The 17,888-nt window shown below is 37.2% G+C and overlaps 1 protein-coding gene across 16 annotated transcripts in view; it reads left to right on the top strand.

Moving 5' to 3' along the window:
* tenm3 (teneurin transmembrane protein 3) overlaps window positions 1-17,888 on the top strand; it is a 588,369-nt gene that overhangs the window by 424,261 nt on the left and 146,220 nt on the right. For 13 of the 16 annotated variants that reach the window (XM_081610716.1, XM_081610715.1, XM_081610730.1 and 10 more), the window contains one exon: window positions 11,724-11,906. The exons of the other annotated variants lie outside the window; for them this stretch is intronic. In XM_081610716.1, the coding sequence (XP_081466842.1) occupies window positions 11,724-11,906 (183 nt within the window). The remainder of the gene's footprint in view (window positions 1-11,723; window positions 11,907-17,888) is intronic. 16 annotated transcript variants of the gene reach the window in all.

Raw genomic sequence — 17,888 nt, 5'->3', positions numbered from 1 at the left:
GGGGTTCCTCAAAGCCAAGTGACTTTTGGATGTAAAAACTAAAAAAATAGTCTGCCCTTGGCCTTGAAGTAGTCCATGAATCATACATCTTATAGTCAAATTTACTCTAGCAAGTTCCCTCTTTATCCTTTTGAGTTTTAATGGAGATAAATACACTAAAGCAGAGCTAGAAATCCTGACTTCACATTGAGTGACGCTTTACAAGATGGCCAACTGATCAGAAAAGAAACGGGGCTTGACCAAAACTCCTCTGTCTCGACAACATGCGGGCAAATAAGATTTTTTGATGGTGAATCGTTCAGGCAAGACAACACTGCCAACCTGGAGGGATGAATCAATCTTGTGTCTGCACATTACAAAGAACTGATTTTAATTTGAATCTTGGGGCACTTTGGTACCAGTAGCCCGTCACAAAAATGGCTCCCATTTCTTTTGGTTGTTACTATAGCAACCACCACAGATAGCAACCAGAAAGCAACATCAAAGTGACTGCCAAACAGCTATTGGCTGAAAACTTGACAAACAGTAGAAGGATATTGCATCTCTATGGTCTTGTGGATTTGTTGCAGCTATTTAAGGACGTGGCTTTTGCATAACTTTTATCTGATGGAAGGAGAGAACAGCAATAGGTTTAACTCTTTTCTACAATGTACTTAAAAGCATTCATACTTTTAGAATTTCAGTATTATTAGATCAGCACAACGTAGTGTGTAATTGTTCAGTGACTTACCTTTTTATACAGCCTCCTCTGAGTCAATATTTTGCAGCTTTGCAGTTTTTCACTTTTGTCTCCACCAACGTTACACATTTAGACAATCATTTTTATTATTCTTCAAAATAATTAAAGCTCAGACAGACTGGTTGAATATTGTCTGTAAACATTTAATTTTAAATGTTGGCATATTTTATTTGGTCTGGACTTTGACTGCACCTTTCTCACAGATTCATGTGTTTTGATCTGAAATGCTCCATTCCAGAATTACTCTATATTTTACGTCCATCCATTTCTCTTCAGCTTCCTCATCCCTGCAGAAGAAAAGCCTTCCATTTGCTTTATGCAGCCACAACCATTATTTCCCTCTTGGGTTGCTGTTTTAATTGTGATATTAAGGACTTATTTGGCATTACACCTAGCTCTTTTTATATTGTCCAAAGATGTTAATTTTGGCTCATCTGATCAGAGCAACTTTATTTTTCCCTCCATCTTTGCTGTGTACCCTACATTGGCTGGTAGCAAACTGCTGATGTGTCGCCACATAACCTTCTTCTCCTCTGTCCTCCATTAAGACCAGAATTAGGGAGTGTACATCATAATTCCTATGACGTACATAGGAATTATGTTATTATTATCTTCGCATGTGTAGAAGAAATCTTGCAGCAGTGCGTTCTGCACGTGTGCTTTCACACCTGCGTAGTACTTCACACCTCAGTGGTGTGTGTTCCCGGAAATGTTCATTTTGAGACCTGGTTTTGTAAAGTGCCGATGTGAGAGACTCAGATCACAGGAAAAGTATAAATACACGGCTGGATCGCAACAAAAACGTTACAATTTCACCGACAACCGACTCTGTGTGAAAGGGGTCTTAGTAGATAATATTTGCACTGGGTTTTATTTAGAAATATGCAAATGCATGGCCAGTTGTGATAAAACTAAAAGGGCCAGTTGTGATAAAACTAAAAGGGATACGAATGGTTTTATGAAATACTAAATTTCTCAAACTTGGAGATGATCAGGCTGCTCTGCCTTGAAGATGGCTGCAGACTGTTTTTGTTGAAAGAGATGGTAACATATTGCTCACTCTTGTGCTCTGCCCCAACGGACAGAGCTAATTTATACCACACATGCACAAATCATTCCTCTAAAGAGCACATTAGCAGGAGAAATAATGATACCAGGGGACGGGTCACACTGTGTGTTTTCATGTTCTTCTGAATGTGTGGGCTTGATTATACACTTGAGTAATTAATGGAAATTCTGATTGCTCAACAGTTTGGTTTCTCTTGAACACCTGTTAAATACTTTACAACATAACTACAGATTATATAGATGGGAGATTTTTTTTTAACTAACCACCATTGATTGGATTAAGATATCGATTAAGATCAAGCTCATCCATTTGCCATGGACACTTAATCCTTAAAAGGTCGCAGAGGAACAGATCGTCAGTCCATCACAGCACTGAGATTAAATCGGTGCTAGAAACGTATTTTCAGAGATGTGGCTGAGTTGGTGTGCTCCCATGTTGTCTTACAGTATGTTTGTCCTGTCGTCACGCGTGTGGGAGGTGTGTGAGGGGTGTGAGGGGTTGTGTTGGTTGTGACGTTCTATTATTATGTGTGTTACTGTAATTGTGCCTGGAGGACAGAGTGGTTTAGTACTATTTTACACTTTAGTACACTCTAAAAAGGCCGACAAATCTCAGCAACTTCTAAGAGAAAGAGTAGATAATGACTGAGGAGGAAAAGGCGAGAGTCATTCCAGCCCAATTAAGCGTAAGTTTCTTGCTCTTTGTGTTTTCTTTTGTCCTTTTCCATTTGTTTCAAGGAGATATTTTATGGAGACACATCTTCTATAGTCCTCCTGAGAGGGAAGAAATGAAAGCCACTTCTTTTCTACCATAAAGTTGTATCTGTCTGTGTAAAGGCAAGTGAGTCTGTTTGCATGTTTTTTTCATTAGAAGGCCGATGTGAAGCTCACATGGCAGGCTTTTATGACACATTGCACATGTGCAACAGGAAATCCACTCGAATTTAGAAAATATTCAAGTTGAAGTATTAATGACAGAGATTTAGGAAGACAAAATAGTTTCCCAAGGAAGAGGATGGATCTTTTTACTTTAAAGCATGCGAGGACAAAGATTTTGGCTTTTACATTTTCACAAATGTAGATCCTGGCAGTAGGGATGCACCGACGTGGAAATCTGGTGAATTACTGAGCTGAGTTACTGAAATAAATGGGCTTTTCAATCCTTTTTTAAGTGAAATGAATGGGGTTGTATATCATGCATCCCTACTTAAGAGATATATTCAGCTTAAGAAGCTTTTAGTATCAAATGCTCAAGTCAAAATTCCACCTTGGAAACTTTTTCCAGACACCAGTGTGGTTTTCTTGGACTCTTATTAACCCAGTGCATTTTCCTTCATTTACCAAAGTCAATGAATGGGAGTTTTCATTTACCGGGATCTTTAGATGAAACATTAAAAGCATTTCAGTTGTGAAACATTTTATGCTCAAACAAATAAAAAAACACAACACTTTGGATCACAAACAGGTTGTAATTTTTTAAAAATAAAACACAACAATAAACTACAAACAAAAAATGAACAGCTTCTTAATAAAAAGTGAGGTGATGCTGCTGCTGTTGTGTGGTTAAAGCTTCTCACATTTTATGTGTTAAATATCCAAGTGTCACAAATGTCATCTCACTATAAATTGATTATAAGACCTTTCACTATATAAATGCTGTCAGATCATAACAAGATTTTTGTAATCAGCACTGTCACTAACGTTTAGAGAAACAGGAAGGGATGAAATGGAGAACATGGGTGACATCACCTATTCATGTGTAACTGACTCATGTTGAAGTGAATCTATAAAGGTTCGAAGGTAAAGTGGCTGCTAACAGCTACTACAGAAAAACACAGACCGACATGCCATAAGTTGAAAAATAAGTAAAACCTCTAAAAGCTTTTGCAGTGAAACGATTCTCAAGGTTGATATGTCACTTCAAAAACTTAAGCTGAAATTTGAAAGATTCAGGTCTGTGGCAAGAACATAAAATAATGAATTTGATATTTATTATTTTATACGTTTGAGTATTTTTTTTTCCCAATATGCCTTTTTCAGTGGTTTTTCTATTTGCATTGTCAAAACTGTCTCGTTAAAGAGCACAAATGGGGAGTGTGTTTATTGTCATGCAGAACCTCTGACGCATTGGGGAAACTGTACATGAATGCAAACTGCACCAGCCAAAAGTTTGATCGAATCTGCACATTAATTTTTGATGAAGTAACTGCAGCAAAGGGTTTGGCTATTTGTGAATATTCTCCTATTTCTCCCTGCTCTGTTTTCATTCTCATTAGCTTTCAGGTACTTCTGGCTTCACTCATCTTTTTGGTGCTGTTCAGACGAGCATTTTATAAATAATCTTGTAATGATGTTTTAAGCGACAGTTATTTGAAAGTAGTCTTCCCCTCACTCCTCTGTGATACATGCCTGAAGCATGTTTTACGGCTAACTGTAGAAACATAACAGCAGAAAGCTGGCCGATCCAGGCATATGGCTCATTAAACCACATATTTGCTGAAAGCGCATATTGCAACAGATGGCATTGTGTAAACATAAGCAAGCCATTTAAGACGAGAAGAACATCTGGAGATGTTCTGTCTTTGGATTGTAGCCTCTAAGACATATTTTGCGGTAACTCTCCATGATCACATTACGTTATTTAATTTCTTTTCTCTGTGCTGGAAATGAGTCCAAATTACAGAACATCAACAGCTAAAGGCTACTGGTTTATGTGTGCATATATACTTTGCTTATAATTATATTCATAAGTTTATGAGAGCTTAACATGGATTGATGGTTTTGTTTATCTGTTCATAATAATGAGCTCTTCACAGCAGCTTATAGAGTGCTTGTTAATTCAGTTCACATTTGGTGTTTTGTAGATGTAAGAGTGATTTTGTTTATTCTCATTGCAAACAGGAACTAAACTGATGTTTACAACAGGAAATTCTGTAATAATAACAGGGTATCTCTTTGTGCGTGTGTGTGTATTCAAGAAGTTGTTAAGCTTAAGATGTTTGAGAAATCCCCGTATCCTTTATTTTCCTCGCACACTATAATGAAAGTAAAGTTTCTTTACTATATACAGCCATTTGAAAACAAAAGACATCCCACAAAAGCCTTTGATTTTTTACCTTATTTGTGCATAAGGATATATTGGACATCAATATTATCATTACTTAAAGCAGCAAAACTAAAAAGAAGAACTTTTAAGACATTTTACGTGATGTAACTTCAAAAGATCCAATTTCTGGTGAGATTTTCACATTTATTTCCACTTAAAGTAGCTAAAATCACTATAGGCTTAACATATGATGCATGATTAGAACACCTTTGGAACAACATTACTCAGGACGTCTGCCTGTTTAAACCTCAGACATCTAGTCTGATGGAGTAAGGGTGAACGCCACTGTGTGATCCAAAGAACCGTCTGAGGCCTTCAGGACGACGACTGTAGCAGCTAATGTGTCTGCTAGGAGATTAAAAGATGTCTCAAAAGAATTCGAAATCATTCGTTTCACCGTATGGAAAATAGTCTGGAGAACATTCATAGCGACTGCCAACTAGTCCAGGCAAATTCATCCGGAGCACAAAGACTGAGCTTACTGAAATATATAGACTGTATTTATCCAAGTGTTAACTGTGCTGTGGTTTTAATTAAAATTGTCTTAAACAGTAAAAGAGAGAAACTCTCACCCTTTAAAGTGGAGCAAATTTTAAAACCTCTGGTTAACTTCCATTATGGCTTTCACCCAGCCTGACAGTGTGGCCTTTCAGAAATACAATGCAGCGGACGGGGCAGACCACTCCCAAACCCGTTCTGTTGGATTAAACTGTGCTGATGCTGCCCCATTTACCTGATTCTTTAGGCTGTCAGTTGACACATTCTACCGTCTAACGCTGAGAGGCTTTTGTCTTTACTGATTGGCCTTCCCATGATGGAATTGACTTCTGTGCCTTTTCATGTTTGCTTTTTTACAAGTGGTGATATGAACACCAAAGGCTTTTGTTGAACTGAAAAGTAAGACATATTTTCCTGTTTGTTAAAACATATAAATTTGTCTTTTACTATGACTCATTATCACTTTGTAAGGCATGCTGTTTGTTTTATCGTACAGTGTGAGAAGGCAACAACAGTGTGTCATTTACAAAAATTCATAGGAAGGCTCCATTACTTTCTGAGAACGCAATTGGCAGATATGCAGTAAGTGCAACATATAAGAGCATGAAGTATTCTTGGAAATAAGCTTGGCTCATGCTTTTTGTGCTCCCTTCTTCCTGGAAGAATCATTTAATCTCAGTTGGTTTGTATGTGGAACACTCATCCATCTTCAAGTCCTTCCAGATATTCTCTCCAGATGCGTCCAGATTCGGTTCTGGATGTTGTCTACCATGATTCTCAAAGAAGCTGCTTAAATCAATTGTTGGATTTTTTTTTTTTTTTTGTATGTTCTTCGGTTGACCAAATTGGGAGTTTATTACTGTCTTTAATCAGAGAGTATTTTTAATTGAGACCATATAGTCTTAGTGTTGGTGTATTCTAAATCTCTTTTGTCAATCCCCTATATTGTGGCATGCAGGAAGGCGTTTTTTAACAGCGATGTGGAGAAATTTTGGTCCACTGATCTTTAGAGAATTGTTGTAATTCTGCTTACATTGAAGGGTTTTCAGGACTTTGACTTGGCCTCTCCAAAGTCTATGTTTCTCTTCATTCATTCAGTGGAAGACTATTGGTGTGTTTTGAATCATTGTCCTGCTGCACAGTCCAGGTTGGTTTTAGCTTGAGGTAACCAACAGACGGTCAGACGTTCTCCTGCAGGACTTTTTGCTATTATCTAATTATCACAGCAAATCTTTCAGGTCCTGAAGGAACTAAACAGCCCAGACCATCATATCACCACCACTATGTTGTACTGTTGGTATGACATTCATTTCTGAAATGCAGTGTTAGTGTTACTCTAGATGTAACAAACCTACAAAGTCCAACTTTTGTTTCATGACTCCACAGAATGTTTTCTCAAAAGTCTTGATAATCACCAAGATATATTCTGGAAAACTCTATATGAGCCTTAAAGTTATTTTTGATCAACAGTGGTTTTTGCCTTGGACGTTTGCAATGCAGACAGTTTTTGCCAAGTCTCTTTCTTATGGTGAAGGCATAACCTTTGATCTTAACTGAGGCCAGTGAGGTCTGCAGTTCTTTGGATGTTGTTGTGTGGGTTTTTCTGTGACCTCTTCGATGAATCGTTGCTGTGCTCTTGGCATAATTCAGGTCAACCCACTGTTTCATGTTTTAACCGTTTGTTAATAACTGCCCTCACTGTGGCTCACTGGGGTCCCAAAACTTTACAAAGGACTTTGTAACACTTTCTGGACTTCGTAGTCCTTTCTCACGTGTTCCTGAATTTCTTTGGATCTCGGCATGATGTCCAGGATCTTCACTATACTTCACTTTGGGAAATGCTAAATGGCCTGTACTTCACACTACACTCAGTCATTCACACATTCACTCACACATTTACACTCTGTCATATGGGTTCTGTTTAAGTGACGTCTTGATTGAGAACAGGTGTGTCTATAATCATAGACACGGTGAGAAACTGAACTCAGGTGTGTTAAACCAGTTAAGTTTTAACAGGGGCGGGGGTGGGGGGGCAATCACTTTTTTCACCCTTAGTAATAAACATCTTCATTTAAAAACACTTATTTTGTGTTTACTTGTGTTGTCTTTGACTAATATTTAAATCGGCTTGATGTTCTGAAACCGTTAAGTGTGACAAACATGCAAAAAAATAAGAATAAAAAGCCAGGAAGAGTACAAACACCTTTTCACACCTTTTCATGCTTTCATTGCCTGTCACTGTACTGCGAGTGCAACTAAATTTTCCAAATGAGGGACAATAAAACTTATTTATATTTTATTCTGTACTGCAGCTCTTGGGGGAAAAAAAAAGTTCTCTTCTAGGCCCAGTTGAGATTTATTGGTGAAATACCAAGAGTCATCTGTGGCAGTATGTGTTAGGGCTACTGGGAACAGATTAGCTGCTTCTAAGGAAGCATATGCACCAGTAAGCACTGGAACTTGTTTGGAGAAAAAACAACAACCCTGGGAGGTTTTTCCTTCCCTTCGGCCACGTTTCTTGCACAGCAAGTGGCTGAATTTGAGCTGTAGCCCTTCTCCTTACATGGATATCTGTTAGCAATGAACATGCAACGCAGTACATTATGAATGTACTTCGAAGGTTTCATTTTAACTCTGCTTTGGCTCTTTAGAAATGCTGCCATTAAATATGATTCATAGATATATGACTCATCCAATGTTGCCCCAAGATATGAATGCTACATAAATCCATGTCCTTAGGTACTCAGGAAGGATGCCAGGAGGCATCCAGCCATTTTCTTGCCAGCTATTTTCATACAGTCATTTTTACTCCATTAATCAGTATTCAAAAGAAGGGTGGCTTGAAGCTGAAGAACCAACTTCTATGCCATAATAGCCTATGGTGTTAAATGGACAACTGCATCTCGCGTTGATACCAACACATCTCCTCCTGAACTAGTTAATACACATTTAATAGTTAATAAATAGTTAATAAACTCATAGTTAATGAGTTAATAAAGGTAAGGTCTAGAATTTCCTCCAGGCCTAAAAAGCAGCATTTTAGTGATTCTCCCCCTTTATGTTTTTTCTTACAATAAACTCCACAAAGGCTGTCTCTGAGTTGAGATTTATTCAGTTCAAGAAACATTGGAAAGCTGAATATTGAGACAAAGAAGTTCCCTAAACTGCGTGGAATGGTCAGGCTCATTCTGACATGAGGAAAACTAACATTTAAAAAAAGTCTTGAGACCAAAGACTGTAGGCCCTGTTGTTTAAAGTTAAAGAAATGAAAGGTGCTGTCATCTTAAGAACAGGTTTGCACATCAAGCCAGCACATATGTAATTTATGCTATTTTACTTTAGCATACTTTATTTTTATTTTTGTATGTATGCATACAAGACTTCACACATTGTGGGAACAGTGATCCAAAGCAGTAGATGTTGTTGTATAATTATTGTGTTTTATTGTTGGACATATAATGTAGTTCTTGGGTTGCAGTAAAAGCTTTTTGAAGAAGTGTTGTTAATTCCAAAACAGTAAATGTCAGTAAAACTAAATCAGCACAGCTTGACAGCTTATTTTTTCTAAAATAAAATAAAATAAAAAACATCATTCTTTGCAAGAGACAGTATAATAGTCCTGATCGGTTCTGTCCAATTTACCCAGGGAATCCAGTGGAGCATATCTCCTCTTTAATATTGCTCTCATGCAGCTCTAATCCTGTAATGTTCATGTTTCCTCAGCAAAAGCCAAACAGAGTTTATTTTTCCAATATCCAGCATCACTCAAAAAGAGGAGTGAGTGGGGGGTGGGGATTCAATAGAAAATGCTACATACATCTGATTTGCTATCTCGGTGAAACAAAAGGCAGAAACGTAATTAAACAGAGACTCGGGCCATTTCAGATTAGTTTTATTTAAGCTGCGTCACTGTTTTATGGCCAGAAACGACTGCAGAAGTGTAAAATGTCTGACATTTCAGAATTGTGTTTATATTGAATAAAGAAAGTACCAACATAAAGGGTGTTTTGAAAGGAAAACTGTATTTAGTTTGCCTCTGTTCATGTCTATGAAGCTAATAAACCAAAAGGTGTCATCACTTCAAGTGACTCGAATAAAAAGTTTAGATTTTTTTAGCGTTTCTACAAAAGTTCATTGTTTGTGGCTTATTATATACTGCACTGTCTTCAGGACTGAATTAGCAAATGTGTGAGAAAAGTTAATATAAGGCAGCTGATAAAATATCGTCAGGGAGATGACGTTACATTTGGAACGAAAAACTCGGCTCTCAGTTCATAACAACACGGCCAATGAAAACACAAAGAGACGGAGGAAGTAAGGGGAAAGTATGAGCGAAGTAGCTTGGAGATTTAACAAATCAACACTTGTGTTATGAACGTTCTGTGCTCCTGTAGTTCACCACAATGGCAAATTACTACTTGTGACAAAACAGAAAAACCTTGGCCTCTCTGGTGTATGTAGTAATTCTGTTACTTGCACTATTTTTTTTGTGGTGGAGAAGCATGCGTCATTCAACACATTGATCCCAATTAATATATTACGGAAATGCTTGATATTGTTGAGTCATTCAGTGATTGTGAAAGTGTTCTCCATGTGACCCGTCCTTTTTTTTTTTTTTTGGTAAAAGAGGTTTAACTATGCTGTTATTATAAAACACACTCAAACCTTATCAGGTCATCCACAGTTAGTTCAACACGTTGCTGAGATCCAACAAGTCATTTCAGGTGAATCCTGCATCTGTACTGTGCGGAGGGGGCATTAATGTAAAGATAAACAGACCACAGCTGCAGTTTAACACTCATTTGGCTCAGAACCAGTGAAAACAACAACTGCAATTAAGGCAGACAGCTAAATATTCCAGAGGATTGTTAGATGGGACAGTTATTGATTTAATGTAATTATTGGACATCAGAAGACGTTATGTACGGACAGAGAATGTAAGAAAAGTTTTGTTTTTTTAGTGTTTGTATAATTGGACATTGAAAATTCCCCAAATTCATTGAATACATAAATAATGTAGCGAAAATTGTGAAAACAAGAACAAAAATATTAATAAATAATACAAGAAAGCATTTTCTTATGTGATAATCTCTCAAACAACAACTGCAGTCACCTCGGTTTCCCAGCATAAGTTATTTGTTCTGTTTCTTTAGTTCTTTTCTCGTTTCTGTCCGTAAAGCTAAGATAAAAAGTTTTGCATAATAATGGATTAAATATGAGACACTATTGTCGATGGGTCAAAAAATCCTTGAGCTTCACTTTATTTCCACAGAGCTCAGCCATGTTTCTTGCATAGATTGTCTCTGTAGCAAACGAGCTCACTCTTCCCTTTTTTCTGTGTTGTCAATATGCAGCCGCATGTCCGTTTGACATTTTACCATTTAAAAAAGCTTTTTTTCCCCAAGTGAAAAAATCTATTCTCTTATTTCCTTGCAACACATCCAAATGGTGACATTGGAGACAATACACTGAGATCCATATATGGAAGTGTTTCCTGTTTAAAGGCTGTTTTTTGTGTCTGACAGGTGTGCTTGTCTGCTATGAGATCCAATGAAAAGTGTGTTTAAATTTTGTTTATGCTTCATCTTTTAAATATTTGGGTTTTTCTGGTTCTAAAGCACAATGTAATCACTGTAAGTTTCTGAATTTATTGAAACAAATATATGAGTAGATAATTAAAATCAAGACTGTCTTTTAGTAAGATAAATACTAAGAGACAACCTAAATTCAACAGAATTGCTTGAAATTGAGTTCTCTGTTCGTTTTAACCACCAATTATCTTCCTTTGTGGTGGTGAATTTCTATGGATTGCTCCAGATTTGGTCAGAGCTTTCTGCTCCTCCAAAACATACACACGGACCAGAAAACACAAATTTACACAAGCAGGGAGCTGTGCAATTTAGCATTCACAAGTCACTAAATGCCAAGGTTACCACATCAATACACAATTGATTTTTCTTGCACTCTTCTTGTAAGTCTGCTTTCAAGGCGATGCAACAAAAAGCCTGCTCTTCCTCATGTTCATCCTTCAACAACTGGAAGCTGGGTCTCTTTTTAGTCCTGGTGAAGAACCAAGTTCCCAAAAGGTTTTGTTGGTCCTAAATGTTCAGTTTGACTCCTGATATTGTCTTTCAGCTGCTGTGATGTCATCAGTCTCATATCACATAATGCGCTTTCAGCAGCAGCCGTCATACTTCATTATTCAGTCATTTTGCTTTAAGATTTTAGTAACTTTTGAAGTTCTTTGTTTTTATTTCTTTCTTTAAATTCATCTTTCTGGTTTTTTTCCTTTTTGGTTGTGTTCTTTCATAGGTTCTCCCATGCCCTCCCCCTCCTGCCCATCACCTGTCATTGACCAATCACATCCACAGTCTAATCCACATGACAACCCGCTGTTAGCCGACGCTATTGAGCCAGAGTCAGACGAAGAGGAGGAGGAGGAAGAAGAAGAAGAAGAGGAGTATGCAGCTCGGTTGTACCTACCTGTAACACATGGTAAAGGGACTTTTAGGGTTCATTTCATTATTTTTTTCTAACCTTAACTGATGGACTAGTGAAGTCAGTATTTCCCATTTTCATTTTGATGGAGGGTTAGAACATGACATGCTTAAGGTCATGTCCTCAAGCCTGCTTTACTAACGTGACATCTTATGCTGTGATTTAGTCTGATTATTGTAATAATCCCAGTGCTGGTTGAAGACGCCCTTTGCCACATATAAAATCACAGACCATCCGTGTTCTGTATGCTACACAGTTGTCTTTAGAACAGAACCAAAGAGCATTAGCCTAGAACATGACTGCTTTCACCTGAGCAGTGTGCAGATGTCGTGTTTAAGGCATCCTCCCCATGTTTCACCGAGCTCTGTGGTTTGATCCCCATGCAGGCAGAGTTATGCAACAAATGCTTCAGATACAAGCCATGCTTTTGTGGACCATTATCAACACTTTATTGTTTGCCCCCATAAACTGGGCTGCTGCTGTCGCTGCTTTGTATTGTGTGTCGCACTCATTCCTCAGTCCCATTTTAACGGTTACATCTGATGCGTTACGGCCCTGTGACTATTAACTCCTACAGTGGTTCAAGGGGATAATGGATGATCTTCCAACATATGTGGGAACATTTTATCTGATGTCGAGGCAAAAAACCTAACCCTACCGATGCAGATATCTGAAGTTTATTATCGGCCAATACCGATCTGATGCAGAAAAGCAGTGCTGATTTGACTTAAATGTACTGAATTGCAAATTTATTTGATACCTCTGCACCTTTACAGCACATTAAAATACACAAACAAGCTTGGTCAGACATGTAAAAACAACACAGCTTTAATTTGTTCAGTCAAGACTAAATAAGCTTCAAAAGTGGCAAAAATGACTTGAGAACCACTGTTCTGGTGCTAATAGGCTGTGAAGCTGTGCACAGCCTTCACAGTGGGAAAGCAGTGTTTACCAACTGGGAATGGTTCCATTCAGAGCTCTCAATTTCAGTTCAGTTAAGTCCCGTTTCTTTTAAAAAGTGATAAGTACCAGATGTTGAGCTGCATCGGCCGGTCAGAAAGCCGGGATTGGTCCATTTTACAGTAAAGATTTGGATAAGAAGCAGGCTTTGATAGGCTGAAAAGCCATGAGTACCACAATTAGTCAGATACAATTAGGAGGAGGGGCATCAAAGGGAGAAAAAGGAAGAGAGAGACAGCTGAAAGGAGTGATGGGGGTAGAGAGACAGACAGACGTCTGCTCATATATACATTGCTGTCTAAACACAATCAGAAACGGCTCTGAAGTCGGATCCTGAAATGCCTAAAAGGCTGCGCGCATATGTATGTTTGTGAGTGTGTGTGTGGTCCTCTTTTCCCAAAGTAGTCCCAGCTTGACCTAACCAACCAATGTTCAGCCAACCTTCTAAAATATCTCTCTCACCACTTCCTGCTCTATCTAGACATGCTTTTTTCCTTTTATTTGTCTATATTACTGCGCACTCCTTCTTAAACTTGTTTTTCTTTGCACCACTGATTTTGTGGAAAGTCAAGCAAAGTAAAAGAAATGCCTCTGGCTTATAAGTTCTTGCTTACAAAGAGAAAGGAAAAGAGAGAGGATAAGAGAAACTGAGACTGTGGGAACATCCAAGAAAATCCAGTAATATGGTTACTGCTTGTTTATTGAGTGACCATGTAGCAGGAGAACAGAGAACAATAGAGGTTGCCAAGTTCCTCATGTTTATATTTATTCATTTTCAAGGAAAAATATGGCGAATTCAAGTGTTTCATCTACAAAACTAAATCTACACATAACAGGCAGCATATAATTCTGATCTTTGCTGTGACATATGGTGTTTTTAAAGTAGATTTTTGTTCAGTATTTACACAAAATGTTGGAGGACGCAGCCATGGCTGCAGCTTCTGGACTGCAGAATAAAGCTTCATTTTGGAGTGCCCATTAATTTCATTTTAGCTTACTTCATTTTGTTCAGATATCCACAATACATACATAGAATACATTAACTATGTAAGTAAATTAAGGTAAATAATGTCAGGGAAAAAAAAAACATAAAATAATTCAGTTTAATTCAATATAGTCAATTTAGTCCAGTTTAGTCTAATTTCTTTCGAATATACATAAGGCGATCCAACATGCATTATAATCCACTCCATAGCAGTCCAAATTTTATTTAAGGTGTAAATAAGTAGTGGATGATTAAAAAATGAAGTACATCCAAAGTATATTTTAGTCGTCAAATCAAGAAAAAGAGACGTACAATATTTTAATTACGACTGTAATTGGATGGTTTAATTGCTTTTTAAAAGTATTTCATATTGATTAATTCAGTTGTGATTTTATAATATTCTTTATCTTAGCTAGATATATATCCACCTGAATGCCGCGGTTGATTGGGGGTCTCTGCTTTTGAAACAGTTTAACTGCATGTTAGTGCATTTTAAGTAAGTTTAAATCTAGTTACATGGATTCCAGTTCATTTTATTTCGCCCTGCTCTGCCAATGGCATATAAGACCAATCCAATTATAAGCCAAACTAAAATAGTCATACAGATTCAGATCCAATAGATGCAGTCCAGATCAAAGAGCTTCTAACATACTTTGCTTTAATAAGATGCAGTAAAAAGCAAAATCTCCATATATTAATATTAAAGAGATATTTTTGAGTGTTTACTAAAGTAATAACTTAAAATACTCGTCAACAACTGTGTTCTTCTAGTTCACATCCAGAGGTGACATGTGCTGCAAGAGATGCAAGGAGTGGTGTTGTGCTTCCTTTCTTCTGATACCCGCAGACACGTTGTCTTTTAGAGAGTGAAAAGACGCCAAAAATCATCCGCTGTCCAGCCTGTAGATGCCTCAATAGACGCCAAGTCAATCAACTGGGAGCGGAAAAAGCAGCATAAAAAAGACAAGTTTCTTTGCCAGCGACAGGATGACGCCAGGGTTTATTGACATCGTCTATAGTGAAAGGAGTAGGCATGTCCGACCACGGCATAGAGAGAAACATGAATTACACTTAGTGCTTTTTACTTTGGGACCAAGCAGGCAATTCTCCTCAACACCAGAACTAATCAATGAGCCACTAAATGAAAGGGAGGGAGGCGAAGAAAAAAAAACTAAACTACATATTTCTCAACACCATTTCTCATCAATTATGGTTCAGGGAGTGAAGGAGGAAGGGATTCAGAAATTAACCGTTTTGTTTACCACGTCCAGAGCTGAAAAGACGAGAGTAGAGCAGGGTCAAATTGAAAAAAGGAAGCACGTCGAAGATGAGAAGAGACTAAACGGAGGGATAAGATAAGACTCAATCATTGATCAAGCTAATGAATGTCAGGCTAGTCGTCGGGTTTCGCCTCTCAACAACACACACACGTAAACACACACAGAGGACGTGAGCAGAAGCACGCAGTTCACGTCTGAGGCTGATTGCAGAATGGAGTCACTTAAGTAAATCAAAATGTTGTGGCAGGCTCCATACAAAGAGGCTGGGAGACACAGAGAGAGCCAGACAAAGAGAGATACAGTGGAAGGGAGTTAAAGGGTAGCAGGGCGAACACAAAGAGGGAGTGTGTGTGTGTGTGTGTGTGTGTGTGTGTGTGTGTGTGTGTGTGTGTGTGTGTGTGTGTGTGTGTGTGTGTGTGTGTGTGTGTGTGTGTGTGTGTGTGTGTGTGTGTGTGTGTGTGTGTGTGTGTGTGTGTGTGTAACAGCTAATGCATTGTGCTACAAGATAGGGATTGAGAAATATTACAAAATATTATGCAGTAGGTAGATTGGGGTTTCTGTTCTGTGCCTTGCGAATATTTTCATCTTCATTGTTCTCCTCATGTTTTACACAACGGATGAGATTTGGATTGTTTGTTATACGTATTTAATTAAGAATATGTATTTAAACCAAAATTCTCGTAAACTTAATGAAAACATATTTAACTGATGTTCAGACAAGTCGACGTCTTTGAGGACATAATATTCTTCCATCCACAACGTTCTGTTAATTAATATTTACCATCTACCTTTCATACTGCACTTCTCCCTTATTCTCCTCCTTTCCACTTCTTTCTTATCCATCATTTGTTCCTTTTAGTCTCGACTCTAAAAATATTTTTATGTTGATACCCAACAGTGAAACATCCCAACCCAGTGCCAAAACCTTATCCGTTATTAAATACAGTGCGACGTTTGGCAATTTGAATAAACTTTGCCCAGTGACAGCTGAAGCCAACAGACGAAATTATTAGATACATATTTTAAAGGTCTCAATTTTTTACTTATTAAAGCAACTGGGGAATCTAATTAAACAGGTGAAATCATACATGACAGTTTATTTTTGTTAAATTATTTTTTTATTCCAGTGCTCCACAATTCAAACTTTTTCTGCGTTTCATTAAATAAACTCTAACACCTGATTGGTGCGCAGCAACTCAGCTGTAGACCAATCACATTTTCTACTGTAGCGTTAGCTCAGCTGGGTGATTTTGATTTGTAAGGCAGAGATTTAAAAAAAACTTAATTACTATGAAGTGAATTTAAAATATTCACATTATTGTTTTCTTATTTTTAAGTTATCTAAGCATTTATATATATATATATATATATATATATATATATATAATTTTTTTTTTTTTTTTTTTTTTTTTAAGATGAAGATAGATTTATTTATTTAATGCATGCGTCTCAAGGTTGTTTTTAATTTACATGGGTAAATCTGGGACTTAGAAATTATTGAATTGTCACACATTTGGCTTTCCATACAATCGTTTATAGTTTAGGTTACAGTTTGTGTGATGTGTTAGATTTAAGCTCCATATATGCATTAAATTTAGGACACAACATCAGCAACAGTTACTACAACGAAGACTAAGGAGAAAAAATGTGTGGATTTTTAAAAAAATAACTTTAGTAATAGCCCTGGATTTTACAAACAGACCTTTTTTAAAAGAAAAATAAATATTGCTCATAATTTGACGGGCCCACCTCTACCATCAGCCGTCACAAAAAAAAAGTGTTCACACATGCAGTTTCTGTTTTCTCGTTTTGCATTGATACCGTAAGTGAGGGCGTCACCATTTTTAATAGAATTTAATTTAAATTTAGATTTATAGTTTAATTTGAAACTAATAAAAACTCAGAGAAGCTTCATAAATGTTGTGAAGGAGACTGGAGATTTGGTGAAAGACCCAAAAAATAGTGAACAAAACAATAATAAAAAATAGAAGTTTTTCGTTAGTAAACAAACCTGTGATTCTCGATGAGGAGGAGCTCTGCTGCTCTTTCTGAAAGGCGAAAATAAGCAAAACTATAAACCTAAAATTTATACGGTTGTAATTCAAGCCTCAAGCCAATGTACATCATTTTGCTGCTTCTGCATTTTGCACAGCGTTTTGGTCATAAAATGGATCCAAATGGCGTGGGACTTTTCCTCCCCAACGTTTTCTATCTGCTGACAACCCAGGATTTTAGAATTTCTTTCTGCATTCTACTGACTGTTTTCTGTTAGGAAATATATTTTTATGACTTCAGTAAATCTCACCTACCTGGTGGAGGTCTTTATAGATGGGTCGTATTCAGCTCAGAGCTGAAATAAATGAAAACAGCCCATTATGAAGTTCTCTGAAAACGTTAAGAAATTCATAAATGGATGATTTAAAGAAAATATGACAAGTATATTTTTTTTACCTTCATCAATGTGAAAGCTTTAAAAAATAATGTAGCAATATAAATAAACTGAACTTTTGCAAAAATGTCTTGCGGTTAGATATGATTTTATAAAAAAAAATTTTACGATCCCAAATGATTGTGCGTCGTCTTGGTTCACTTGGTTCACTTTCCTACTCATCTCCCATGTCAAATAAACACACTGATAGGCTTTCATGCAGTAAAATAAAACACAAAATGAAGCCCAGATACATGTGTTGGCCCCCTTTGCTCTCGGTAATCTAAAAACTGGTTGCAGAACATTTGGCAAGGCTGGGAGCCTCT

The sequence above is a fragment of the Poecilia reticulata genome, chromosome 1 (assembly GCF_904066995.2).
Source record: "Poecilia reticulata chromosome 1, P_reticulata-male-v2, whole genome shotgun sequence".
Taxonomy (NCBI): domain Eukaryota; kingdom Metazoa; phylum Chordata; class Actinopteri; order Cyprinodontiformes; family Poeciliidae; genus Poecilia; species Poecilia reticulata.
The sequence above is the reverse complement of the archived record's forward strand: the minus strand, read 5'-3'. Positions and strand labels throughout refer to the sequence as shown.